The sequence below is a fragment of the Vulpes lagopus genome, chromosome 7 (assembly GCF_018345385.1).
Source record: "Vulpes lagopus strain Blue_001 chromosome 7, ASM1834538v1, whole genome shotgun sequence".
NCBI lineage: Eukaryota > Metazoa > Chordata > Mammalia > Carnivora > Canidae > Vulpes > Vulpes lagopus.
The window spans coordinates 15,059,731-15,086,503 of record NC_054830.1 but is presented as its reverse complement, the minus strand read 5'-3'; the positions used below and the strand labels follow the sequence as shown (position 1 = coordinate 15,086,503).

Below are 26,773 nucleotides of genomic sequence, written 5' to 3'. Positions count from 1 at the left end.
GATATAAAGAATTCTACAGAGCAACATGAAAAATATAAACAACCCAAGAGGAACTTGGCAAATAATATGAGCAAGGCAAACAGAGAAAAGGAAAATTAAATAGGCAATAAACATATGAAAATATCTCAGCTTCACTAGGATAGTACTCAGGAAAATGTAAATTAAAAACACAATTAGATGCTATTTCCCATATGACAAATTAGCACAGACTAAAAAGTCTAACCTTACTAAGTGTTATCAAGGATGTAGGGCAGTTACAAACGTCATTCATTGCTGGCGGGAGTAATAATTGGTCTCGACAGTTTGGAAAGGAATTTAGAAAGATTTAAAATAATGCTGAGCTATGTACACTCTATGACCCAGTAATGCCACTTCTCCGACAGGCTAACTAGTCAGGTACGAGGACGTTCATCTGGAGTAAAAATACGAAACAACCTAAAACTCTATCCATGTGAAAATGGATAATTAACTATTGTCATAATTGTGCAGCACTTATAATGGATGGAATAACTATAGAGACATAGGATAATCCTTGATACAAAATACTGAGTGAAAAAATATGCAGAATATTAAATTAAGATCTTTTATATAAAATTAAAAACACATTACTGCATATAAGTGTGTATGTATACCTAAACAATAGATAACAGTGAAAGCATGAAAACATGAAGGCAAAGGATATATACACTAACTCCTGAATAGTAGTTACTTTGACTTCACAGATTGGAATCCAATTGTGGAGAGGAACAACTGTATCCACAACATAAAAAAGGAAAAAAAGAAACAAAAGCACTGAGGCTAACAGGATTACATGCTGGCATCTTCTATCAGGACATGGATTTGGGTATCTGTGATAATGCTCTCTGAACTTCTCTATTGGAAATGTTCCATAAGTTTTTTTCAGTATCTTGTTTAAACTAAAGGGGATAAATGAGATTACCCAGGAAAAGTGAACAGAGGAAAAATAAAAATTAGGGAAGGCAGAGCAGAACAGAACTGGAGGTAAGGTAGAGAAATTCCTTGAAAAACACAACTTAAAATTGACACAGAAGAAAACAGAAAATCTAAATAGCCCTAGAGCATTAAGGAGATAGAATCTGTCATTTTAAAACTTCCCACAAAGAAAATGGCATCACTATCCCTGGTGAACGGTATTAGACAATAAGGAAGAAATAACATCAATAATACACAACACTTTCAGAAAATAAGAAGAAGGGAACACCTTCTAGTTTGTTTTACGAGGCCAGTATCCCCATGATGGCAAAACCAAACAAAGACATTTAAGAAAAGAGGGATCCCTGGGTGGCGCAGCGGTTTGGCGCCTGCCTTTGGCCCAGGGTGCGATCCTGGAGACCCGGGATCGAATCCCACATCGGGCTCCCGGTGCATGGAGCCTGCTTCTCCCTCTGCCTGCGTCTCTGCCTCTCTCTCTCTCTCTCTGTGACTATCATAAATAAATTTAAAAAAAAAAAAAAAAGACATTTAAGAAAAGAAAATTTCAGAGCAGTATCTCTCACACACGGGGAGATTAACAAATTGTATACAACAATCTATGCATTAAAAAAAAATATTATGACCAAATAGAATTGGTCCTAGGAACACAAGGCTGATTTAAAATTTTTTAAAGAATCAATCAACAGAACATATCCCATTAAAAGAATAAAAGATAAAAACTTAACTTCATCTCAATAGACACAGAAAGGTTATTTCACAAAAATCAACCCCGATTCATAAGAAAAACTCTCAGCAAAGTAAGAATAAAGAGGAACTTTTTCAACCTGATAAAGAGAATGCAAAGATGGGAGTGGACTAGGAAAAGTCTGTGGAGTAACCTAGGAGGGAGAAGCCAAAATACAGAAGCACCTGGAGAACAGGGTCTCCATGAGGTCAGAGTGTTTTAAGGAGAAGAAAACAGTCTACCGTATTTCATGTCGCTGAGGTTGGGAAAGACAAGGACAGAGGCACATCCAGGGAGGTCACTGGTAGCCTTGAAGAGAGCAGAACTGCCTCATGGGTCACTCCACCTTTTATTTCCCATGCTGTTCTTCGTGTGACTTAGAGTTATTTCATGTATTTCTACTCAAGAGCAAAGCAAACCAATCGACAAATTAACAGGTTCTAGAAAAAGGCAAAGCTTGCTGAATTTTTCTTTGGCCTACTGACTGATTTTGAAACTAAAACTCTGATATTTCTATTTAATACAATAGAAATCCCAGTGTTCAGAACAAAGCTGATACTCAGCTATTATTTATTGAATGAATAATACACACCAGACTCTGTTATTATTCCAAGTTAGACATTCCTTTCTTCCTAGAGTGAGAACCATTGAACTTGACTTGAATCCAATCCTGCTCTATCTCGGGGACCAGTCCTGACATTGGGAATGGATTTTAAAACAAACAACAGAGGCACTTGGGTAGCTCAGTCAGTTAAGTGTCTGCCTTCAGCTCAGGTCATGATCCCTGAGTCCTGCGGCTGAGTACTCCATCAGGCTCTCTGCTCAGCAGGGAGCCTACTTCTCCCTCCCTTTGCTTGCTTCTCTGCCTACCTGTGCTTTCTCTCTCTCTCTCTCTCTCTCTCTCTAATAAATAAAACTTTTAAAAAGAAAAAGAAAAAAAAAAAACCAGGGATCCCTGGGTGGCTCAGCGCTTTAGCGCCACCTTCAGCCCAGGCATGATCTTGGAGACCCGGGATCGAGGCCCACATCGGGCTCCCTGCATGGAGCCTGCTTCTCCCTCTGCCTGTGTCTCTGCCTCTCTCTCTGTATCTCTCATGAATAAATAAATAAAAACCTTAAAAAAAAAAATACTTAACCTAATAAAAAGAAAAAGACAAGAAAAAGAAAAAAAACAACAGCAGCAAACTCAATAGGCGCTCATATTGTTGTCAATTGTCATATTGTTGACAATTACACTGAGATTTGTTTCTCTCTTACCGTATCACTTAAAAAATAGCTGGACAAGATTTCACCAAATTTGGGAGTTACAGATGAGATGATCTGACTTAAGTATGGCTTATGAAAATTAACTAGAAATTAATTTCAGCAGAACCTGGAGGATACCCCAAAAAAGATAGTTTATCATTTTAAACAGTACTGAAACTTAGAAACAAGGCAAACCCTAGGTGCCTATTAATCACACAAACTCAGTCACTGTAAACTAAATAACAAAGAATAGCTTTAGGCACCCACCAAGTCATAGGATGGGTAATACAAATTGTAGGCAATGTTTTATAGTTAAGCTGCTTCTGAGGAGGTTAACTCTATGCAGCATGCACCAGGGTGAAGAGAGCAAGGTTCATTTATTAAGTGGTGGTGGCTGACCTCCAAAATAAATCAAATCAATGTAAATAATAATTGCAGCTATCACTTATTAAGGGATTAATATTTTGCCAGACACATGTACTATCTCATTTAACTCACACAACAATCCCATGAGGCAAGAATTACTGTTGTCCCTATTTTAAAGATGAGGAAAGTGGGGATTCATAGCCATGAAATGACTTGTACAGGGTCCCTCAGCAAGAAGGTGGCAGACTGTTGTTCAAATCTAGGTTTTTCCACCTGTTAGGTCCAGCCTCACCTTAGGCTTCAGTTACTATAGGGGTCTCCATTTTGTCTCTTGGGCCTGAATAGCTCTGGGCCTGGAGCTCTTCCTTGAGCTTCCTCTGGAACATTTCATCCCATCCAAGGCAATTGGAATCCCACCTACACCCCCTCAACCACCTGCACCCTTTCATAAATGTACAATTTTGCTATAAAAGCCTGATCTTCGGCAATTTGCCTATACTCACTAATTGTCCAAAATAAGTTGGTGTAAGTAAAAAACGACAAGATAAATCCAGTTGAAGAATCACAGTAAGACAAAAAATTATACTTCAGGCAAAGAGCCAATTCACTCTGCACCGTCTCTTTCTAATAAACATAGCAGCAGTGATGGAAAACAATGTCTGGGGGAAATAATATCTGACATAAACCAGGAAGACAAATACCTTTGACTATTAAAGTAGAACACAAATCTCCACATTTGGTAGTATAAAGTTAATTAACTCTTCAAGTGACAAAGAGCCATTATAACTTGCCTTCCTTTTTAGGAATACTCTTTGTCAATGTCAGTGCAGCATAAATTTTCAAACCAATTGTGACAACAGATGCACCTAGTTCTCTAAGAAAAAATCTTTAGAATGAACTACGAGGTGGCAGATGTCATTTGTATAGGACCCGACAGGTTAATCACAGCAACAGCCAGTGGGAGAGCCAGGGAATGTTTAACAGATGCCTCCCTGGAGGAAAAAACACAGAGTTGTAGCATTTTGCTGATGTCCATGGATGATGTCCAGTAAACACTCCCACTGTGGTTGTGATTTCAAGCTACTGAGGTGACTGATCAACACAGAGCTGGAGAGAGATGTGCACAGTGGGCTCTCAGGAGCTGCTGTGAACATGCTCCAGCCAGCCGCTGGTGATCACTAATATTTACTCGTTATGTACTAGGTGCCAGGTACGTGTTAAATGCTTCATAGCCATTCTCTTTGATCTTTATCACAGGCCAATGGGCAGGTACAGTTTTATCCTCATTTTATAGATGAGGGAATGTCACATAGCTAGTAAGTGTGAAGAGCTGGCATTCAAGTCCTGGCCCTCTGCTTCAATGGTCTCTGCTCTCAACTGCCCTCCTCTATCTCACCTCTCTGTAAGTAAAGAAGGTATTGTGACCATTCCCGCCCCGTTTTACAGATGATACACTGCTAAAGAGTAAAGAGCAAGCTTTGGGGTAACTGAAATGTGGTGAAGGGGACGGACTCACAACAGCCAAGGAAGGGGCTTTCTCTTCCTGTTCTGGTAAATTTCATCTGTCCTTCAAAACCCAGGTCAGAAATTCCCTCTTCAGTGGAACCTTTCCCAAATGCCCCATAGTTGTTACACCCCAGATTTTTTTTCCTTATAAAAATTTTTATTTTTCCTTTCTCAAATAATCCATGCTCATTAAAGATGATAGAAAATATCAAAAAGACAGAGAAAAGTCTCTTGTGGCCTCACCTCCCCCTCCTCACAGCATTTGATCCCTATTTGTACTATTGGACTCACTCCCCTACCCAGTGACTATCTATTATGTTTCACCCCTACCAGACCATGTGAACTTCACCTGGGAAGACGGCCTGTGTTACCAACATCTGTAGCTCCATTTAACCCCACCCTGGCCTACCTCCATCCCTAGCACAACACCAAACACACGGCTGCCCCCTCCATTAATCCAAGTGCTTTATCAGGTCTTTTAACTTGTACAAGGACACACTAGGCTTTTCATGTTTATCTTCCAAGCTGTCCTGATTTTAACTAAAGTTGGTTCTCTTCATTTTTCTTGACCACGTTACGACATCCTTGCCACCCTGAGTGGGATGGAGCGGGGGGGAGCAGATGTTCCAGCAGGTGTCTTTCCTTACCTGCATCCCTCTCATCTTCTGGAATCGTGCAATGGTGTCACTGATGGTGTACACACGCACATGGCCCATGTGCAACTTGCCAGAAGGATAAGGGAACATGGAAAGCACGTAAAACTTGGGCTTTGATTTCTGGGAAAGAATGACAAAGAATGACAATGAGCATTTATTTCCCCAGCATTGACTGAGACCTATACGTACATAAAATTTTGGCACTATTTTTTAAAAGTTTAACATTTTTTAAAAGTTTCCTTTAAAAAAAAAAAAAGGTGCTCCCATAAACTGACAAAAACATCAAAAACCAAACTTCAAAGCCCTTGTTTAAGCTAAAGAATGTCCAAAATAATGCCTCAAAGTGCTAATTACTCATATATATATATATATTTAATCCTTTTCCCCCCTCTTTTCAAAGCTTCCATTTTAAGACAGTTTCTATCTAGGCCTTAAAGAACTAGATGTTTTTCCAAATGAAGCTCTAATGCATACATCCATATAATTCAAGGACACAATAGTTGAATTACACAGATGTGACACCTCTAAAAATGGAGCCCCTTCCTAAATCCCCTGTAGCTGTATTCAGACCCGGATTTAACAAGTTGACCAGGATCCTGAGGCCCCACTTAGGGCCCTGGCTTTCTCTGCTGTATTGTGAGCTTATCTTTTGACAAAGTTGAAAGGGGAAAGTAATGAGAAAATCATAGCCAACGAGGCAAGAAGGTTGTTGTTTCCCAGGGGTGATCTACAGACAGCCTCCTGCCAGGGTTAGAGTACCTCCCAGCTGCCAAAGACACAGCTGCACCAGGAGAAACAGAAAAACAGTACGTGTGTCCAAATGGAATGAACACAGGGCGGGGAGTCCTTCTGAGATTGCTGACTTTGGGCTTATACACTGCCCGAGGGGATAAGCCTCCAAAGGAATCATGGTAATATTTAATTGATTGCTAATTAGGGTCTGTGATTCAAGGGCCAAGGCTATGTTTAATTATCTCCCTCTCCATCCCCCCCTACCTCATTCCATCTCACCCCCACCCCCAGCAGGAGTTTAATACCCAGCCTCCACAGAGTACTTGGGACCTAAGGGCATTTTCCCCAGCTACACAAATCCTGTCCAGGGGACAGGTGCATTCCCCCTACCCAGCCTTAAATGCTCTCATGGCAGGGCTCTCAGAAGAAAGGAAGAGGTAACTGCTTTTGTTGGGTCTCTGAGGGTCAGCACCTTCTGATATTACCACTCATTTATTTATTTCTGCCTCCTGTTTTTCTCTTTCTGTCCTTCCTTCCTTCCTGTGGCCCTGCTAGAGTTCTTGCAGGTTTTGCTTCTCCAAAAGGAATGAAAACAAAGGCAGAACAGAATATTCGTGACCCTTCTTTCGTGTACAGGGGGGTGGTATATTTTTTGCTAAGTATTTGCACGACTGATCATTGACACAGCCAACTAGAATCAGGGAAGCAGAAGAAACCAGAAATCAGATTCTTTCCCCTTGCTTTAAACTTCCTGCAGCAAAGAAGTTAACAAACCTTTAACTGGGCTACTAACATGGGGCAAAACAAACTAGAATTTTCTCTGTACTGCTCAACCTCCCAAAATTACCGAGAGGTAAGTCAAGCTACCAGAAGGAAGGAAAGGGAAAAGAGAATACAGAGGACTCTGGCAAACACACGAACGAGAAAATCATGTAATACTGGAGTGACAAGTGCAATTGATTTACATAAATGGATGGAAAGCAGCACGCTGGTCACACGCTTTCATCAGAAATTGCAGATCCATGATCCTTAGGAAAACCTCAGGAGACAGACAGTCCCTGAGGTGTGGAGGCAATGGGGACTCAGGACTTGCTCTCTTTAAGAAGGAAAGTGACATATAATCCTCTCAGCTTGGAAACCAGTCCCTCAAAGGAGGGGCAAGACTTTACTCTGTCACTCAGTGCAGAATCTGGAGCAAACTGTCCAAACCATTGGAACCTCACTCCTCACTCCTTCTCACAATGGATTAGGTCTATTGCCTTTTCTTGGGGCATTTTTAGGGGATGTGGGAAAACAGCTATTACAAAGAAGTCTTTAGGATCTGGGGGAAAAAAATCAATAAAATCCTTGATATAAACCATTTCTGGGTTTTCATTTTAAGTTTTGACATTTAGCCCATTTTTCTTTTATTACCTTCTTTCTGTTATAGTGATTTATTTATCTTTCTATATTGTGTTTATTTAATAACTGATCTTACCCCAAACATTTTCCATATACAGTCTCTTCCTGACTACCTCTTTTCTGCAGGTCTGTCCAACAGATTTAATTTATAGTACAATTGAGTGATTCATTACGTACTAACTAAGCCAAACTCCAAAATGGAGCTTATAGAAGATATGCAGAAAAGCACTGCTTAGCAGAAGTCTTTCACATTCATGACTATTTTTGTTTATTGCAGAAGAGGTATTCAGCTTCCCTCATGTCCCTGCCTTTTGCTTTTCTATGTGAATTAAATCATTTTCCTCCGTGATAATGAAATGAGTTTTATCCTCTGGGGATGGCAAGAAGGAATTATGGTTGTTTGTGGTAAAACAGAGCAGGAATCTGACTGAAGGGGAAATTCTCGTAATTATATAAAAGTGTAAGAATGTAAGCCTTTAAAAGAAATTAAGATTGTAAGTGATGGGAAGGGGATGGTTTTTATAAGTGGGACCTATTATTTTTGCCAGCTTCTGATGTCAGGAGAAAAGATAACTTTTGCCTCTTTGTAGATCATGTCCCAGAGCTGTGGCGGAGGCTGGAGCGGGCAGAGAGAAGGAGCCCAGAGTCCCAGCTCTGGCCCTAGCATTGTTACTGTGAAACACTGGGCAAATTCCTTTGCCTTTCTGGGCTCAGAAACTGTAAATCAACGGTGAGGCAACAAAAGGTGGTAGGCAGGTATCCCAATAAATTACCAAACCTCCCACTGAGACTCTGTTTTCTCATCTCTCAAAAATTCCCCAGGGTTATTTCAGGGTTAAATGAGGTAATAGAAAGATAGGACCTGACATACTGTAAAATGCTCATTAAATGGAACTTCTTTTCATAATGATGATAACGGCAGGACATTCAACTCCTAGAAATTCATCTGGATGGATTTATTTATTTATTTATTTATTTATTTATAAAGGTAATATAGGCTTTTTTTTTTTTATTTAAAGATTTCATTTATTCACTCATGAGAGACACACACAGAGAGAGAGAGGCAGAGACACAGGCAGAGGGAGAAGCAGGCTCCACACATGGAGCCCGGCATGGGACTCGATCCCAGGTCTCTAGGATCACAACCCGGGCTGAAGATGGCACTAAACCGCTGAGCCACCGGGGCTGTCCCTGGATGGATTTTAAATATCTCTACTAGCAGAGTGAGGTCCATTCTAAATGCTTCGAAATCCACTGACATCCACTTGTATTCATAGTCCCTCACAAAGATACCACACATTTTTATCCTCTTGTATCTTTGATTTATGTAACATTTCAGCGAGTAAAATGTGTTCAGCCACATTTTCTCACTTGGTTCTCAAAACAATTCTGTGAGATAAACAATGCAAAGAAATCTGAGGATCAAAGAGGTGCCACAATCAGGCTGAGGTCTTGAGGCCAAGCCCATAGTACTGGCCTGGCCCCAGACTGGGCATATCGCCCCCTCTCCACCTTGTCATTCCCCAGTGCAGACCCAGAGGGGGTGCCACCAGCAGATCACTCTCCACATCCTTCTAGCTACTTCTCCAATTATTTATACACAGTTTATTTTGATCCATTTAATTTTTTTAAAAGATTTTATTTATTTATTTAGAGAGTACATGCACATGTGTGCGAACAGGGGGCAGGGACAGTGGGAGAGGGAGAGAATCCCAAGCAGACTCCACACTGAGCGTAGAGCCTGAGGCAGGGCATCATCCCATGACCCTGAGATCATGACCTGAGCCAAAGCCAAGCACCAGAGGCTCAGTTATGACTGAACCACCTACCAGGTGCCCTGTGATCCATTTAATTTAAGAAAAAAACAAAAACAACTACTTAAGAATGAAATCCCACAAAAATCAGTAAGCTACAACTTTAAAATGTGTGGCAGCCACTAAATTATAATCTAAACTAAGAAGAAAAAAGACAAAAAGAAATGCTAATTTCACTCTCCTTGTTCAGAATTCAACTGCTCCCTAGTTTGTTTCCAAAATATGTTTAGTTATATGAGTCTGGTTGTGTTGACGTGAAGGCTTTTCATGTCCTGCTGAGGCAGACGTCAGGCTTTCAATGTACAATCATGCATCCTATTCAAACCTTCCTTTTTATCATTCCACTTGTTATCCACTATACCTCTCTCAATACCAGATTTTCTTTCTAACCAATTCCCAAAACCATCCTCTTCACTTTAACACAAATAACTGCCCTCAGCACTCTGCACAGTGATCAATCTCCTAGAAGGCAGGAGTCTGAAAAGAACGAGAATCAGGAGATGGGAAAAGGCAAGTCTAGGAAAAAGCAGTCTCGTGCAGTTATATTTACTCAACTGCTTGCCTCTGGCTGAATCTCTTTAATGTTATGTTAAATGTAGAAAGTCTATATTGTTTGGTAACTATTACAAAAGGATGGTCAGAACTTGAGAGTAAACCATCTTATAGTGCTTGGCTCTGATCAGAGTCAACATTTCATGTAACACATGACATCTCCCATTTGTTAATTTGACCAATATCAAAAGGTAAGGGTTACCATACCCAAGACTATCCCTGACAGGCTGGACTCCTAGAGAAGGAGCCCTGCTCCAATATGGCACCTCACGGAAACGGAGTACAACAAAATACTTAAGATAATTATTCAAGGGGAATACCAATGCATCCAGAGCAGAGGTCAAGGACTCATTAACTCACACAGCTGCCACTGTAAGCCTGGATCCCAGCCCCAGATCACACCAGGGAAGGGCTGGCACGTCCCAAATCTTGACGCTGAGATGGCAAAACCAGGTTGGAGATCACGGTCTATAGCCAGAGGAGAGGCAGGCACTTCTCAAAATATGCAGAATATTAAAAGCTCCACAGGTGAGATGTCCAGGTGCCACTCCTGGAGCTTCACGTCTGACCCTGCCTGATCCCGGTGCGCTGTCCCACCACGCAATGCACCATGAAGGACCCAACCCCTGCTACGGCTCCAGCCCTGATGAGTCTCTCCAGTAAATGCAGCTCCAGCATGCCCAGTGTGGCACTGTCTGCATGGATCCTGTGGATATGCACCACGCTGAAACCCTAAGCACTGTCTTTGTCTGATCTCATCCAATCACTCACAAGCATCGAGGCAGCAGGTGGGTACTATTATTAGCACAGTCTATAGGAGATAAGAAAACTGAAGCACAGATTCCACCACTTGGTTCAAGGTCACTCACTTAATAACTTAATTGACCTTGGGCAATAGGGCCCCGGAGTCCAAGTCCTTAGCCCCTCTTTTCTACCCTCTCAAAATCCCTCAGAATACTCACATCGGCTTCAGAAATTTTGGAGGCCTGTTCTTTGATTCGTTGATGCCACCATTTCTCGACATCCTTTCTTGTCTGCAGCGTGTACTCCTTCGTCCACTCTCCCGTGGCACTGTAAATACCTCTGGCACATCCCGGAATCACTCTCCTTCCAACACTGATGATAGCTGGTCCACCATCTAGCTGGTTTTTCAGAAAACAGATGTAAAAACCCAGTCTCCGGCAGGCAGAAGCCATTGTGCAGAAAGGTGGAAGGCCTTGATAAAGAGAGCAGAGAGCACACTTAGGAGCTGCCCAGAGAACCCTCTCACTAGTTTGTCATCCTGTTCCACATAGTCTGGTGTCCCCTGAACATGCACGTGCTCTCTTATCTTTTTGATGACTTCCTTTCTTGAAAATAACATAGGAGAACTTCAACGGAACAAAACACAAACTTTTTAATGGAAAATATAAAGGCAGTCAGTGTTCCCAGATGCCAAAGATACAAAACTCCTACAGGAGCAAATGGAGACTGCAGTTGGGCCAGCCCCTGCCACAGGCTCCCACTCTCCCTTTCCTGAAGACCAGGCCAGGGTCTGTCCAGCACACTTCTCATCCCATCATCCAGGCTTCAGAGGAGCTCCAACCACAAGTTGGCTTGGCCTGGGGCTCAGATGTTGCCTTCCAGAGGTGCAGAGACTTGGAGAAATTACTTGCATTTTTCATACATATTGTAAGTTCCGTGTACTCATAAGCTGAGCCAAGAAATAACTATTATTTAGAAGACTGCTTATTCATTTAGTTCTTCATTCATTATTCACCAAATATGTATTGAGTGCCACTAGGTCCACAAACTGTTCTAGGCAGTGGAGATACAGCAGAGAACATAAAGTCTCTTCTTTTGTGGTACTTATACATTAGTAAAGAAAAGCAGGTAAGAATACAAACAAATAAATATACGTGTATAATAGTGGTGAGTGTCATGGTGTTTTTAGAATACAACCCACAGGTTGGGGTCCACCAGGACATCCAGCAGCCATTCAAGACTCAACTTGAATGTTTCACTGGCTTTCTCCAAAGGTGAATTCCAAAAATGACCTCGTGGAAGCAGTTTCATGTTTGTCTAAAAGGTTGAGGGGACATGTCATCAAATATTTAAGACTTATAACTAAATAGCCTAATCTTTCTGCCTTCTTATACAAGACCACGTGAGAAGTGCTACAGTAAAAAAACAGATATAAAACCAAGAGAGAACTAAAGGAAGAACGTGCACTTTAAGCTGGTGTTAATTGTTTGATTCTCCCAAAAATTTTTCCATAGCTACTAGTGTTTGGCCTGTTTTCACACAGTTCCTGGGTCACGGATGTTGCCATGGATTTATTTATATTATTTATAAGGTAATATAGGCTTCTTTTTTTTTTTTTAAAGATTTCATTTATTCACTCATGAGAGACACACAGAGAGAGAGAGAGAGGCAGAGACACAAGCAGAGGAGAAGCAGGCTCCACACATGGAGCCCGGCATGGGACTCGATCCCAGGTCTCTAGGATCACACCCGGGCTGAAGATAGCACTAAACCGCTGAGCCACCGGGGCTGTCTCTGGATGGATTTTAAATATCTCTACTAGCAGAGTGAGGTCCATTCTAAATGCTTCGAAATCCACTGACATCCACTTGTATTCATAGTCCCTCACAAAGATACCACACATTTTTATCCTCTTGTACCTTTGATTTATGTAACATTTCAGCGAGTAAAATGTGTTCAGCCACATTTTCTCACTTGGTTCTCAAAACAATTCTGTGAGATAAACAATGCAAAGAAATCTGAGGATCAAAGAGGTGCCACAATCAGGCTGAGGTCTTGAGGCCAAGCCCATAGTACTGGCATGGCCCCAGACTGGGCATATTGCCCCCTCTCCACCTTATCATTCCCCAGTGCAGACCCAGAGGGGGTGCCACCAGCAGATCACTCTCCACATCCTTCTAGCTACTTCTCCAATTATTGATACACAGTTTATTTTGATCCATTTAATTTTTTTAAAAGATTTTATTTATTTATTTAAAGAGTGCATGCACATGTGTGCGAACAGGGGGCAGGGACAGTGGGAGAGGGAGAGAGAATCCCAAGCAGACTCCACACTGAGCGTAGAGCCTGAGGCAGGGCATCATCCCATGACCCTGAGATCATGACCTGAGCCAAAGCCAAGCACCAGAGGCTCAGTTATGACTGAACCACCTACCAGGCGCCCTGTGATCCATTTAATTTAAGAAAAAAACAAAAACAACTACTTAAGAATGAAATCCCACAAAAATCAGTAAGCTACAACTTTAAAATGTGTGGCAGCCACTAAATTATAATCTAAACTAAGAAGAAAAAAGACAAAAAGAAATGCTAATTTCACTCTCCTTGTTCAGAATTCAACTGCTCCCTAGTTTGTTTCCAAAATACGTTTAGTTATATGAGTCTGGTTGTGTTGACGTGAAGGCTTTTCATGTCCTGCTGAGGCAGACGTCAGGCTTTCAATGTACAATCATGCATCCTATTCAAACCTTCCTTTTTATCATTCCACTTGTTATCCACTATACCTCTCTCAATACCAGATTTTCTTTCTAACCAATTCCCAAAACCATCCTCTTCACTTTAACACAAATAACTGCCCTCAGCACTCTGCACAGTGATCAATCTCCTAGAAGGCAGGAGTCTGAAAAGAACGAGAATCAGGAGATGGGAAAAGGCAAGTCTAGGAAAAAGCAGTCTCGTGCAGTTATATTTACTCAACTGCTTGCCTCTGGCTGAATCTCTTTAATGTTATGTTAAATGTAGAAAGTCTATATTGTTTGGTAACTATTACAAAAGGATGGTCAGAACTTGAGAGTAAACCATCTTATAGTGCTTGGCTCTGATCAGAGTCAACATTTCATGTAACACATGACATCTCCCATTTGTTAATTTGACCAATATCAAAAGGTAAGGGTTACCATACCCAAGACTATCCCTGACAGGCTGGACTCCTAGAGAAGGAGCCCTGCTCCAATATGGCACCTCACGGAAACGGAGTACAACAAAATACTTAAGATAATTATTCAAGGGGAATACCAATGCATCCAGAGCAGAGGTCAAGGACTCATTAACTCACACAGCTGCCACTGTAAGCCTGGATCCCAGCCCCAGATCACACCAGGGAAGGGCTGGCACGTCCCAAATCTTGACGCTGAGATGGCAAAACCAGGTTGGAGATCACGGTCTATAGCCAGAGGAGAGGCAGGCACTTCTCAAAATATGCAGAATATTAAAAGCTCCACAGGTGAGATGTCCAGGTGCCACTCCTGGAGCTTCACGTCTGACCCTGCCTGATCCCGGTGCGCTGTCCCACCACGCAATGCACCATGAAGGACCCAACCCCTGCTACGGCTCCAGCCCTGATGAGTCTCTCCAGTAAATGCAGCTCCAGCATGCCCAGTGTGGCACTGTCTGCATGGATCCTGTGGATATGCACCACGCTGAAACCCTAAGCACTGTCTTTGTCTGATCTCATCCAATCACTCACAAGCATCGAGGCAGCAGGTGGGTACTATTATTAGCACAGTCTATAGGAGATAAGAAAACTGAAGCACAGATTCCACCACTTGGTTCAAGGTCACTCACTTAATAACTTAATTGACCTTGGGCAATAGGGCCCCGGAGTCCAAGTCCTTAGCCCCTCTTTTCTACCCTCTCAAAATCCCTCAGAATACTCACATCGGCTTCAGAAATTTTGGAGGCCTGTTCTTTGATTCGTTGATGCCACCATTTCTCGACATCCTTTCTTGTCTGCAGCGTGTACTCCTTCGTCCACTCTCCCGTGGCACTGTAAATACCTCTGGCACATCCCGGAATCACTCTCCTTCCAACACTGATGATAGCTGGTCCACCATCTAGCTGGTTTTTCAGAAAACAGATGTAAAAACCCAGTCTCCGGCAGGCAGAAGCCATTGTGCAGAAAGGTGGAAGGCCTTGATAAAGAGAGCAGAGAGCACACTTAGGAGCTGCCCAGAGAACCCTCTCACTAGTTTGTCATCCTGTTCCACATAGTCTGGTGTCCCCTGAACATGCACGTGCTCTCTTATCTTTTTGATGACTTCCTTTCTTGAAAATAACATAGGAGAACTTCAACGGAACAAAACACAAACTTTTTAATGGAAAATATAAAGGCAGTCAGTGTTCCCAGATGCCAAAGATACAAAACTCCTACAGGAGCAAATGGAGACTGCAGTTGGGCCAGCCCCTGCCACAGGCTCCCACTCTCCCTTTCCTGAAGACCAGGCCAGGGTCTGTCCAGCACACTTCTCATCCCATCATCCAGGCTTCAGAGGAGCTCCAACCACAAGTTGGCTTGGCCTGGGGCTCAGATGTTGCCTTCCAGAGGTGCAGAGACTTGGAGAAATTACTTGCATTTTTCATACATATTGTAAGTTCCGTGTACTCATAAGCTGAGCCAAGAAATAACTATTATTTAGAAGACTGCTTATTCATTTAGTTCTTCATTCATTATTCACCAAATATGTATTGAGTGCCACTAGGTCCACAAACTGTTCTAGGCAGTGGAGATACAGCAGAGAACATAAAGTCTCTTCTTTTGTGGTACTTATACATTAGTAAAGAAAAGCAGGTAAGAATACAAACAAATAAATATACGTGTATAATAGTGGTGAGTGTCATGGTGTTTTTAGAATACAACCCACAGGTTGGGGTCCACCAGGACATCCAGCAGCCATTCAAGACTCAACTTGAATGTTTCACTGGCTTTCTCCAAAGGTGAATTCCAAAAATGACCTCGTGGAAGCAGTTTCATGTTTGTCTAAAAGGTTGAGGGGACATGTCATCAAATATTTAAGACTTATAACTAAATAGCCTAATCTTTCTGCCTTCTTATACAAGACCACGTGAGAAGTGCTACAGTAAAAAAACAGATATAAAACCAAGAGAGAACTAAAGGAAGAACGTGCACTTTAAGCTGGTGTTAATTGTTTGATTCTCCCAAAAATTTTTCCATAGCTACTAGTGTTTGGCCTGTTTTCACACAGTTCCTGGGTCACGGATGTTGCCAAGAGAGTTTATCATAGGCTTACACAAGTGGGTTTCACACCCACATAAAATGGCATCACAGTGTTGGCATTTTACAAGATGGTCTGCCAAAGATCTTGATATACCAAGTTTCACTGTATTTAACACCTTTTGCCTCTTTGGGGGTGGAAACAGAAAGACCAAAAAAAAAAAAAAAAAAAAACACAAAAAACCTGAAAACCTCCATATCCACTGGGCTAGGCTATTCTAAAGTGTGTAGATGTGACTATAGATATCAGGGTTAACTATATAGAAATGGTTGAATAACAGCAAGTCCATATGACCAACCTGATATATAGACACTTTGTACACTTGAGGCAATTGTGTTTATTTTTAAGGGTTGGGTTTCTACATAATTAGACCTATCCACGGGAGTCATGGATTTCATGGTTCCCTGGCTAAGTCAGCACTTTCCTATTTTTACAAGCCAAAGACTGCCCAATTAGCAAGGAGCACAGAGAGATGCCTGCCATTTCTCTCCTGGACTTCATTCCCTAAGAACACATAGGAGAGGGTTCGGGACTATTCTCCCCAACAGAAACAATGGGACACAAAAAACTATAAAAATACAAATTAATCTGAGCCACAGTCTCACAAGTTTTTGCTTTCATTGCTTGTTGGCCATTGTGACAAATGAAAACCCAGAGTGCAGACAGATCACCAATATGAGCAATATGAAGGGAGGTCACTCTTTCACTGAAAATTCTAAATGTCTCTGTAACGTCCTCATATTATATACTAATTGTAAACAACACAATCTAATGAGAATAAGCTTTCTTTTTTTATTTATGATAGTCACAGAGAGAGAGAGAGAGAGAGAGGCAGAGACACAGGCAGAGGGAGAAGCAGGCTCCATGCACCGGGAGCCCGATGTGGGATTTGATCCCGGGTCTCCAGGATCGCGCCCTGGGCCAAAGACAGGCGCCAAACCGCTGCGCCACCCAGGGATCCCGAGAATAAGCTTTCTAAATATGCTTACATAATACATGGCTCACTGACAACCTCTCCTTTACATAAACCAGTGGTATAGATGAAACTGATCTGGGCATTTAAAGAACTTAAAGTTCATAAAGAAAAAAGCACAAGTAGATTAGAAAGTGATATATTATTTAATGAACGGGAAAAAATTTAAATTAGACCCTCATCTCAAACCATAAGCCAGTGTAAATCCCATACAGATTAAAGAATTTTTTTAAGTATCATAAAACAAGACAAAAATATGAGTATTTAATATATTTTTCCAAGGTGCAGGATGTTGTCCTGAGCATAAAGCAATGGAGGAGTTCACAAACCATTAATAAATTTGACTCTGAAGATGTGTCAGTATAACAAAACACCATGAACAAAATGAGGAAGTAAGCAATAGGCTGAGACAAAATCTTTGCCAAAACTGCAATAACAAAAGATTATCCTACCCTATAAAGAAACATATGAACAGAGAAACGTTGAAAAAGAGACATATGAAAAGAAACATATGAAAAGAGAAACGTTGGGGATGCCTGGGTGGCTCAAGCGGTTTAGCACCTGCCTTCAGCCCAGGGCGTGATCCTGGAGTCCCAGGATCGAGTCCCATGTCAGGCTCCCTGCATGGGGCCTGCTTCTCCCTCTGCCTCATCTCCCTGTCTCTCTCTCGGTCTCTCTCTCCATGAATAAATAAATAAAATCTTTAAAAAGAAAAAAAAGAGAGAGAGAAACGTTAAAAATCCAATTTTAAAAATGGGCAAAGGAAAAATGGAAAGAGAAATACAAATGTCTAAGAAACATATGAAAAACATCAACTTTAGAACTGATCAAAAAATGCAAATTAAAACAACAATGAAATATTCTGCTTGACAGATCAGCAAAAACCCGTTAAGTGAAAAATGGGGGGGCAGCCCTGGTGGCGCAGCGGTTTGGCGCCGCCTGCAGCCTGGGGTGTGATCCTGGAGTTCTGGGATTGAGTCCCACATCGGGCTCCCTGTGTGGAGCCTGCTTCTCCCTCTGCCTGTGTCTCTGCCTCTCTCTCTCTGTGTCTATGACTAATAAATAAAATCTTTAAAAAAAAAAAAAAAAGGAAAATGGGCATGTTTACACACTGCTGGTGAGAATATAAAAGGATTCCACCTCTCTGGGAAGCAATGTGGTAACATGTCAAGAATCTTCAAGAAAAATTCACGCCCAAAGTTAGGGGATCCTCAAGACTCAGGGGGACACAGCAAATAGTATCATACTGATAAAATAAAGAAAAATTTTCAACTTTAATGTTTGTGGGCCCTGCTCCTGGGCTCCCAGGGAAGCTACACTTTAACACACTTACCAGGGTCAAAATGATTTGGCAAAGTATGGGCTCTCTTTCTGTGTCAGCACACGTTGTATATCTGCTTCGTTTATGAAACAATACAAAAAGGAGCATTCCAAACATAAAGATTTTTAAAAATGGGAAAACCTCCCTGGTTCCCATAAGATTAAAGTCATACAGTCCTGCATATACTAGAAGCATAAACTAAGGTCTGCAACTTTCTGAAACATCCTTTGTCTAATGATTTGCAACTTTTTATGTAAAAAAAAAAAATGTATACAACCCTACACCAAATGTTCCTTCCCTGGAGCTTATATAACCCCACACCAAATGTTCCTTCACAGGAGCACTGTCTTCTTTGTGAAGATTCTGTACCCCAGCAGCTGTCCTAACTTGGCGTTGAATAAAACCCACTTTCTTTTAGAAATTCTAAAAGGCTTGTTCAATTTGCCTTGACAGGAACTTCCTGATGCTCAGCGCTGTTCCCTTTCTTTGCTTTTCAGGCCCTGCTCTTGGCTACTCCACCACCAAAGCCCTGAGGGGCCCAGCCTCTTCCTGGCAACAGATGCAGCCGTTTTATTAGAGAATTATGCCCATTCCATCGATGTGAAAGGTGTGGCTCAGGTCTTGTATTTAGGATCAACTCGGCCCTTTTCTTCCTTATCTCTCTGTCTCATCCACTTTCCTGCCTAGATGCTTAGAATCCGGTCTTTTCTCCCACATCCTTCCAAAGCATCAATCCTCACTACTGCACTTCAGAGTAGTCCTGATCTCACCTTCTCTTGGGGCTTAAGGTTAAGCTTTCTGATAACGATGGAGGCAGCAGCTCGTGGTCAGGACGGGACAGGCCTAAGAACAGGACAGAAATGACAATCCTATACGGGCCGAGAAACCTACCGGAGGAGCAGGAGACAGACGAAGAAACTGAACACACGGAAGAAGAACGAGAGGGCATTTGCGTGCGCCCACCAGAAAATGTGCAAGAAGGGGCCGGGGAAGGTGCATCTTAAAGAAAACAGATTTTGTGACAAAAAAAATACAGAGTTTGGCTTTTGCAAGGACTAAATCCCCTGTGGCGCCTCATACAATGATTTCCAGTCGGGAACCGTGGGTCGTCTTTGGAAGATGAGGAGGTGGCCCCGCGTCATCTGAGGATTCCCGAGCCTTCCTACGCGGCGGCAATGACCTCGGGGCACGGAGATGCCCTGGACGGTCCGACCCCCGGCCCAGGGAAGCAAAGATCCGGGTATGAACTAGGGCAGGGGAACTTAAGCACACAACTACGTGACCAGGCGCATTCTCCTGGGGACGGAGAGTCCGGAGCTATCCTCAGGGCCCGTGGCTGCAGGAGTCGAAGACCCGGGGCTCAGGGACTTCCTAGGTCGGAAACCGCCCGGCTCCGGGGCCACCTGACCCAGCCCGCGCCCCCCCTTCCTGCCCTCGGCAAGTCGGAGCCTCCAGATGCGGGGGCAGAGGCCTCCCCTCCAGAAGTCCCTCGTCCCTCTGAGCCTTGAGCCGGGGTTTACCTGCTCACAGGCCCTGGCCTGCGGCTCCTCACGCCTCTGTTTCCACTTTTAGGGGAACACGGCCCGGACAGTCACTGTGGGCGCCGCCATGTTGGCAGAACAACAACTTTATCGGTAGCGGCCGGCGCAGACACAGACGGGGGGGCGGGGCCCGGGAGGCGGACGCCCGGCAGCCTGTGGGGCGGGGCGTCTGCGCGGCGGCCCTGGGCCCCGCCTCCCGGCCGCAAGCCCCGCCCTTCGGCCCAGTCCTCAGCCGGGTGTCTTTCTTTTCTTTTTTCTTTTCATATTTAAAAAACATTTTTATTTATTCATGATAGACATAGAGAGAGAGAGAGGCAGAGACACAGGCAGAGGGAGAAGCAGGCTCCATGCAGGGAGCCCGATGCGGGACTCGATCCCGGGACTCCAGGATCACACCCTGCGCTGAAGGCGGCGCTAAACCGCTGGGCCACCCGGGCTGCCCCTCTACCGGGTTTCTGACGTCACCGAAACCATATACTTGCGGGTCCGATTATTCCAATTGCTGCAGACAAGTGAAAGACACCAGTTTGGTGGCCCGGGAATAAACTAGATGGCAGGTGCCGTAAAGAGCACTGGGAGTGTCTTGATGTCAGGATCGCATCCTACGGAGAAAAGGGAACCCTCTTACACTGTTGGTGGGAATGTGAACTGGTGCAGCCACTCTGGAAAACTGTGTGGAGGTTCCTCAAAGAGTTAAAAATAGACCTGCCCTACGACCCAGCAATTGCACTGTTGGGGATTTACCCCAAAGATACAGATGCAATGAAACGCCGGGACACCTGCACCCCGATGTTTCTAGCAGCAATGTCCACAATAGCCAAACTGTGGAAGGAGCCTCGGTGTCCATCGAAAGATGAATGGATAAAGAAGATGTGGTTTATGTATACAATTTGGAATATTCCTCAGCCATTAGAAACGACAAATACCCACCATTTGCTTCGACGTGGAGGGAACTGGAGGGTATTATGCTGAGTGAAATGAGTCAATCGGAGAAGGACAAACATTATATGGTCTCATTCATTTGGGGAATATAAATAATAGTGAAAGGGAATATAAGGGAAGGGAGAAGAAATGTGTGGGAAATATCAGAAAGGGAGACAGAACATAAAGACTCCTAACTCTGGGAAATGAACTAGGGGTAGTGGAAGGGGAGGAGGGCGGGGTGTGGGGGTGAATGGGTGACGGGCACTGAGGGGGGCACTTGATGGGATGAGCACTGGGTGTTATTCTGTATGTTGGCAAATTGAACACCAATAAAAAATAAATTTATTATTAAAAAAATCCTAAAAAAAAAAAAAAGGATTCGCATCCTAGCTTACCTACAACTGCCTGCTGGCCTTGGGTAGGTCTTGTGACCTCTGGGTCCTTAATGATGGTTCAGGATCTTCTTCCATCATATTCTGTGATTTTATAGCCCTGTGAAGGGAATTACCTGGCCGTGATTTGGGATAAAGTGTACTTTTCTCACCTGGAAGTGGGCTGGGAGTCAGGAAAGCAGGATTCCCGAGCAACCATTTTCCTGGAGGAGTTTATGTACCCACAACCCAACCCCTCACCTACCCCCCCTAGTGTTTCTTGCTACAAATGAAGGAATTAACAAACGAATTGTAAAGGACCAGTGGTGTATGATTTTTAAAAAGGTAAAGCCTGTTTATTTTATTTTTAAGATTTTATTTATTCATGAGAGATACACAGAGTGAGGCAGAGACATAGGCAGAGGGAGAAGCAGGCTCCCTGTAGGGAACTGGATCAGGGACTCAATCCCAGGACCCTGGATCACAACCTGAGCGGAAGGCAGATGCTCAACCACTGAGCCACCCAGGTGCCCAATAAAGCCTGTTTAAAGGAGATTTTGAAGAACTCCTATCTGTGGGCAATCAGGAATACTTAAATGAACTTGGTAATTATGCAAAACTGGTTGATAATCCTATAGGACAAGAAAAAGTAATGTTTAAGAGCCATCTTTTTCCAGTGTTGACATCAGTTGTACTTCTATAAAACAAGTCAGTCCACTACTATACATATTCTACATTTTAACTTCTACTCTTACAATGCTGAACAATGGAAGATAAGGAAAGGTGCATACACCGCTAGCACCAGATAAGTACCAGACCAGCACTCCACCCAAGGGACACACAGGAATTTTTTTGCCCGTTTCCAAGTCTTTAACCAAGTTTCCGGACAGTGTGAAATCTAAATACTTAGCTGTTCAAAGGGTGGGGTCCAGACTCCCATCAGCCTCACCTGAAAACTTGCTAGAAATGTTGAATCTCAAGTCACACTCCAATCTGCTGAATCAAGCTCTCCATTTTAACAAGATCCCCAGGGGATTTTCAGGCACACAGAAGTTTGAGATTCACTGCCTTAGGATGTGAATGTTAGAAAGGATCTTGAGAACACTCTAGACCAGCCTGCTCGTTTTACAGATGAATAAACCGAGGCCCTACAGAACTGACTTGTCAAGTTCAAGGTCATAAACAAGTTAATGGAAGGTTTGTGATTTGCCACCGGACCTGTAGCCTGCTAGAATAGTGCCCTTCCCAAATTGCAGAGAGGATCTTGGGCAGCTACCGCTGCAACCCTCCCACTTCAAAGATTAGGACATTGGGGCCCAGAGATTAGATACAGCTTGCCTAAAGTCACACAGCCAGTTGATGGAAAGGCCAGGATTCCAATCCAAGTCTTCTGATCTCTCCACCCCTGAAACTAGATGCTTGATTAATTTTTTAAAAAGATTTTATATATTTTTTGACACACACACACACACACACACAGAGCACAAGCAGGGGAAGCTGGAGAGAGAGAAGCAGACTCCCCACTAAGCAGGGCATCCGATGTGGGGCTCAATCCCAGGACCCTGAGATCATAACCAAAGGCAGACGCTCAACCCATTGAGCTATCCAGGTGCCCTTAGATGCTTAATTTAAACTGACACCATGGAAGCATTGACTCTCATATTAACATGCTACATTTAAAGTAATTTAGCCTTCAGGTATGTCATGTTTTATCCATCTATAACTAGAGTGCCCTTTCTCTAATTATCCAAAATACTAAACTCTAAGTAGCCTCCACCCTTATGTTGGTTCAAAATCTCTTCTCTCTTAAGAATTAAAGTTAACATTGACTTTTCTAGGAGATTATTTCAAATAGAATTTTTCTAAAAGCCATTTGCTTTACTGGAAAGTTGCTATTTTTACATCAAAGAAGACAGTAGCATGAAAGTAAATCCCTTTCACTCTTAAAAAGCTTGCTGCAAAGATGCATTATTGAATGAAAGAGACAAGTTGCTGGGCCATGTAGAAAGTTACCCCACTTTTCCTTTTTTTAAAAGGAAAGGATATAAAAGAAATACATTTGTTAGTATATGTGTGGAAAGAAATCTAGAAAACCATGTCCCTATATCCTGTGATGATCTCTAGGGATAGGGTGGTTCTATGGGCCTTTCTTTTTATGACAAGCTTCTGTATTCCTTTTGCTAATTTCTATTAGCTTGTGTGGGAGGCTGAATAATGATTCCCAAAGATATCTAGGTCCTAATCCCTGGAACCTAGGAATGTCACCTTATATGGCAAAAGAGACTTTGCAGATGTGATAAAATTAGGAATCTTGTGATAAGATTATTCTGGATTGGTCAGCCCAGGTGGCTCAGCGGTTTAGCACCGCCTTCGGCCCAGGGCGTGATCCTGGAGTCCCAGGATCAAGTCCCACGTCCGGCTCCCTGTATGGAGCATCTCTGCCTGTGTCTCTGACTCTGTCTGTGTCTCTCATGAATAAATAAATAAAATCTCTTTAAAAAGATTATCCTGGATTATCCTTCTGGGCCCTACATGCCATTATATCTGTCCTTCTAAGAGAGAGGCAGAGGGAAGTTTGAGACAGAAGAGGCAATGTGACTCCTAAAGCAAGATGCTACCCTTTTGGTTTATTTATTTTAAAAAAAAGATTTTATTGATTTATTCATGAGAGACACACAGAGAGAGGCAGGGACATAGGCAGAGGGAGAAGCAGGCTCCCCACAAGGAGCCTGATGCGGGACTCGATCCCAGGACCTGAGCCAAAGATGCTCAACCACTGAGCCACCCAGGCGCCCCCATACCCTTCTGGTTTAGAAGATGAAGGACCCTGAGCCAAGGAATGCAATAAGTCAGCTCTGGAAGATATAAAACACAAGAATATAAATTCTCCCATATGATTCAGCGACTCCACTTCTAGGGAGATACCCTGAAGAGTTGAAAGCAGAGTCTCAAAGAGATACTTGCACACCCATGTTCATAGAGGCATTATTCACAATAGCCAAAAGGTGGAAGCAACCCAAGTGTCCACTGAGTCATGAGTGGATGGAGTAAAATATGATGTTTATCTACAACGGAATATTATTCAGCCTTGAAAAGGAAGCTAATTCTTACACATGCTACAACATGGATGAATCTTGAAGACATTTAATTTGTTTAATAGGCACAATGTTTCAGTTTGGGAAGATTAAAAAGTCCCAGGGGGACAGTTGGTGGTAAGTAGCTACATAACAACATGAATATACTTAATGCCACTAAACTATACACTTAAAAATGGTTCAAATGGTATGTTTCGTGAATATTTTAATAAAAAAAGAAAGAGAAGAAAACTGATCCTCTCCTAAAACTCCCAGGGGGAGTGTTGACAACTTGATTTAGACCCAGTGACACTGATGGTCAAGCCACCAAGTTTGTAGTAATTTGTTACGGCAGCCATAGGAAGCGTGATAGTTCAGCTTCCATGACTTTCCTTGCAGAAAAAAATCAAGAAGAAAAAAAAAAGAAAAAAAATCAAGAAGATTTTTTGGTAAATAAATAAATTAATGCCCATCACCATGTGTTTGGTTTGAAGGGGTGTGGTGGCTTCACTTCTCTCTCTCTGTTCATTTCCTTACCCCTCCCGCTTGCTCTGCAGTCTCTTTGTCTAATATAAAAGCTTGTGTGTCAGCAATTTCCAGAATTAGGAGTCTCCATTTCTTTTCCTCAGTGTAAAAATAAGACTATTCCTCTATCTTACCTCACAAGGTAAGGCAAATTTACTAGAAATGACCTAGAAGTGCAGAAGTCATAAATAATTCCAACCAGACACTCATTGCCATGCTTTTGTGATCTTTCCAAAAATAAGTCACTGGGGCAGCCATGTAAATTCTTCCCTGAGCTGTCACATTTCAGACATTGATTCAGGTCTTCTGGGAATGGCATTCAGTTATCCATTATGGAGACAAAAGCAAAACCCAAGATTCTTACTACTATATGGATTGTTTTTCTGAGTCCTGATAATCAAATCACTTAAGGTGTAGATAGGCTTATCATCTATGCTTCATAGCAGCACCTGTTCTTCCCTCTTTCCTGACCAGGGCTTCTGGACTTCCCTGAGGGAAACCACCCCTGTACCCCAAATCTGAGCCATTTAGTCTTGTGGACTTGACCTTTCATTCCCCAGGTCAGAGGTCTGGCTGAATCAATCTGCTCATTCCATCCCCTGACCACAGAGACAGTTCAGACAGGCACTTGACCTAAGCCAGAGCTCTCAGAAGGAAGCACAGAAGCCTTCTGCTGGGAACATTAGAACCAAGATTCTCGGGGATCCCTGGGTGGCTCAGCAGTTTAGCGCCTGCCTTTGGCCCAGGGCGCGATCCTGGAGTCCCAGGATTGAGTCCCACGTTGGGCTCCTGGCATGGAGCCTGCCTCTTTCTCTCTCTCATAAATAAATAAATAAATCTTAAAAAAAAAATAGAATGAAGATTCTCTTTCTGGGCTGCTAGTTGCTGCCTCAAACATTCCAGAATCACATTAGGAGAGCCTGCTAAGACTGGATGCAGAAGAAGTGGGTCCTGGTACCACAGAAGGATCTGCTCAATCAAGCCCTGCCTGAAGCTATATCGCCTTTCAACTTCCCATGCACAGGAGCTGGGGAGGCCCCTTAGTTGCTGAAGCCAGTTCAACTGGGGTTTTGTGTTCATCACAACAGAAGTTATCCTGCTATACCCGCCTACCCAACTGACAGGGACGTCACCCACCCTTCTCCCTCCCTCCACATGGAAACCGTCTCCAGGTTTTGTTACCTCTGCTCTCAAATAGCTTTCCCCAGCCCTCCACTGTCGCCTGGCACTTAATACAACCCTCCTCTCTCACCTGCATTGTTGCAATGGCCTCTCTACCACTTCCTAGTCATCTATCTACCACTATGGACAGAACACGGTGGGTACTCGGTTTATGTCTTTTAAAATGCAATCTTTTAAAACTGGCAAGTAAGTACACAGATTCCATATTTGTGAATTCATCTACTCTCTAAAATCTGTGTTAACCCCAAAATCAATACTTGTGGCACCTTTATGGTCATTCACAGACATACACAGAGGAGTGAAAAGTTTGAGTGCCACCCCCCCATCCCATGCATGTTCCCATGAGACCTAACAAGATGCCACTCTACCTCCTTGTTTTGGCTCTTATACTATAAACAGGGTATTTTTCCAGGATATTACATGCCATGTTTTTTTTATATTTTTGTACTTTCTGCTAGTGAGTTCACGCTTGAAAATGGATCTGAAGAAAAGCACAGAAGTCCCGGTTCCAAGCACAATAAAGCTGCGATGTGTCTTATGGGGAAAGAATGTGTGTTAGATGACCTTTGTTCAGGCATGAGTTACAGGGCTCTGGGCTGTAAGTTCAACGTTAATGAATCAACAATCTATATTAAATAGGTGTCTGTAAGCAGAAACTCACATACAAGAAATGGATCAGCTGACAAACTTTATGACCAGAGGCTTTCAGGAACCTAACGCTGTATTTTCCTTAGAAGAAATGCTTCAATATTCGCTAATGTAGAGCTCGGGTGACTTTATAGAACAAAATTACTGTGAATGATGTGAAACAACTAACTGCATGTGGAAAGCAAATAGGAGTGACCCAGCTCTTCTGACATCATAGTTATCAAGAGCACAT

General features: G+C 42.8%; 1 protein-coding gene across 4 annotated transcripts in view; it reads right to left on the bottom strand.

Annotated features, from left to right (window-relative positions):
- The window catches only part of LARS2 (leucyl-tRNA synthetase 2, mitochondrial), a 157,495-nt gene extending 137,574 nt beyond the window's left edge, over window positions 1-19,921 (bottom strand). For 3 of the 4 annotated variants that reach the window (XM_041762666.1, XM_041762669.1, XM_041762668.1), the window contains exons 1-2: window positions 10,913-11,198; window positions 5,443-5,571 (exon numbers count right to left, since the gene is read on the bottom strand). In XM_041762666.1, coding sequence (XP_041618600.1) covers window positions 5,443-5,571; window positions 10,913-11,146 — 363 coding nt within the window. In that variant the 5' untranslated portion in view covers window positions 11,147-11,198. Of the gene's footprint in view, window positions 1-5,442; window positions 5,572-10,912; window positions 11,199-14,627; window positions 14,882-19,796 lie in introns of those variants that run through there. The other variant, XM_041762667.1, reaches the window with a different exon arrangement.
- Between the last annotated feature and the right edge of the window lie 6,852 nt (window positions 19,922-26,773).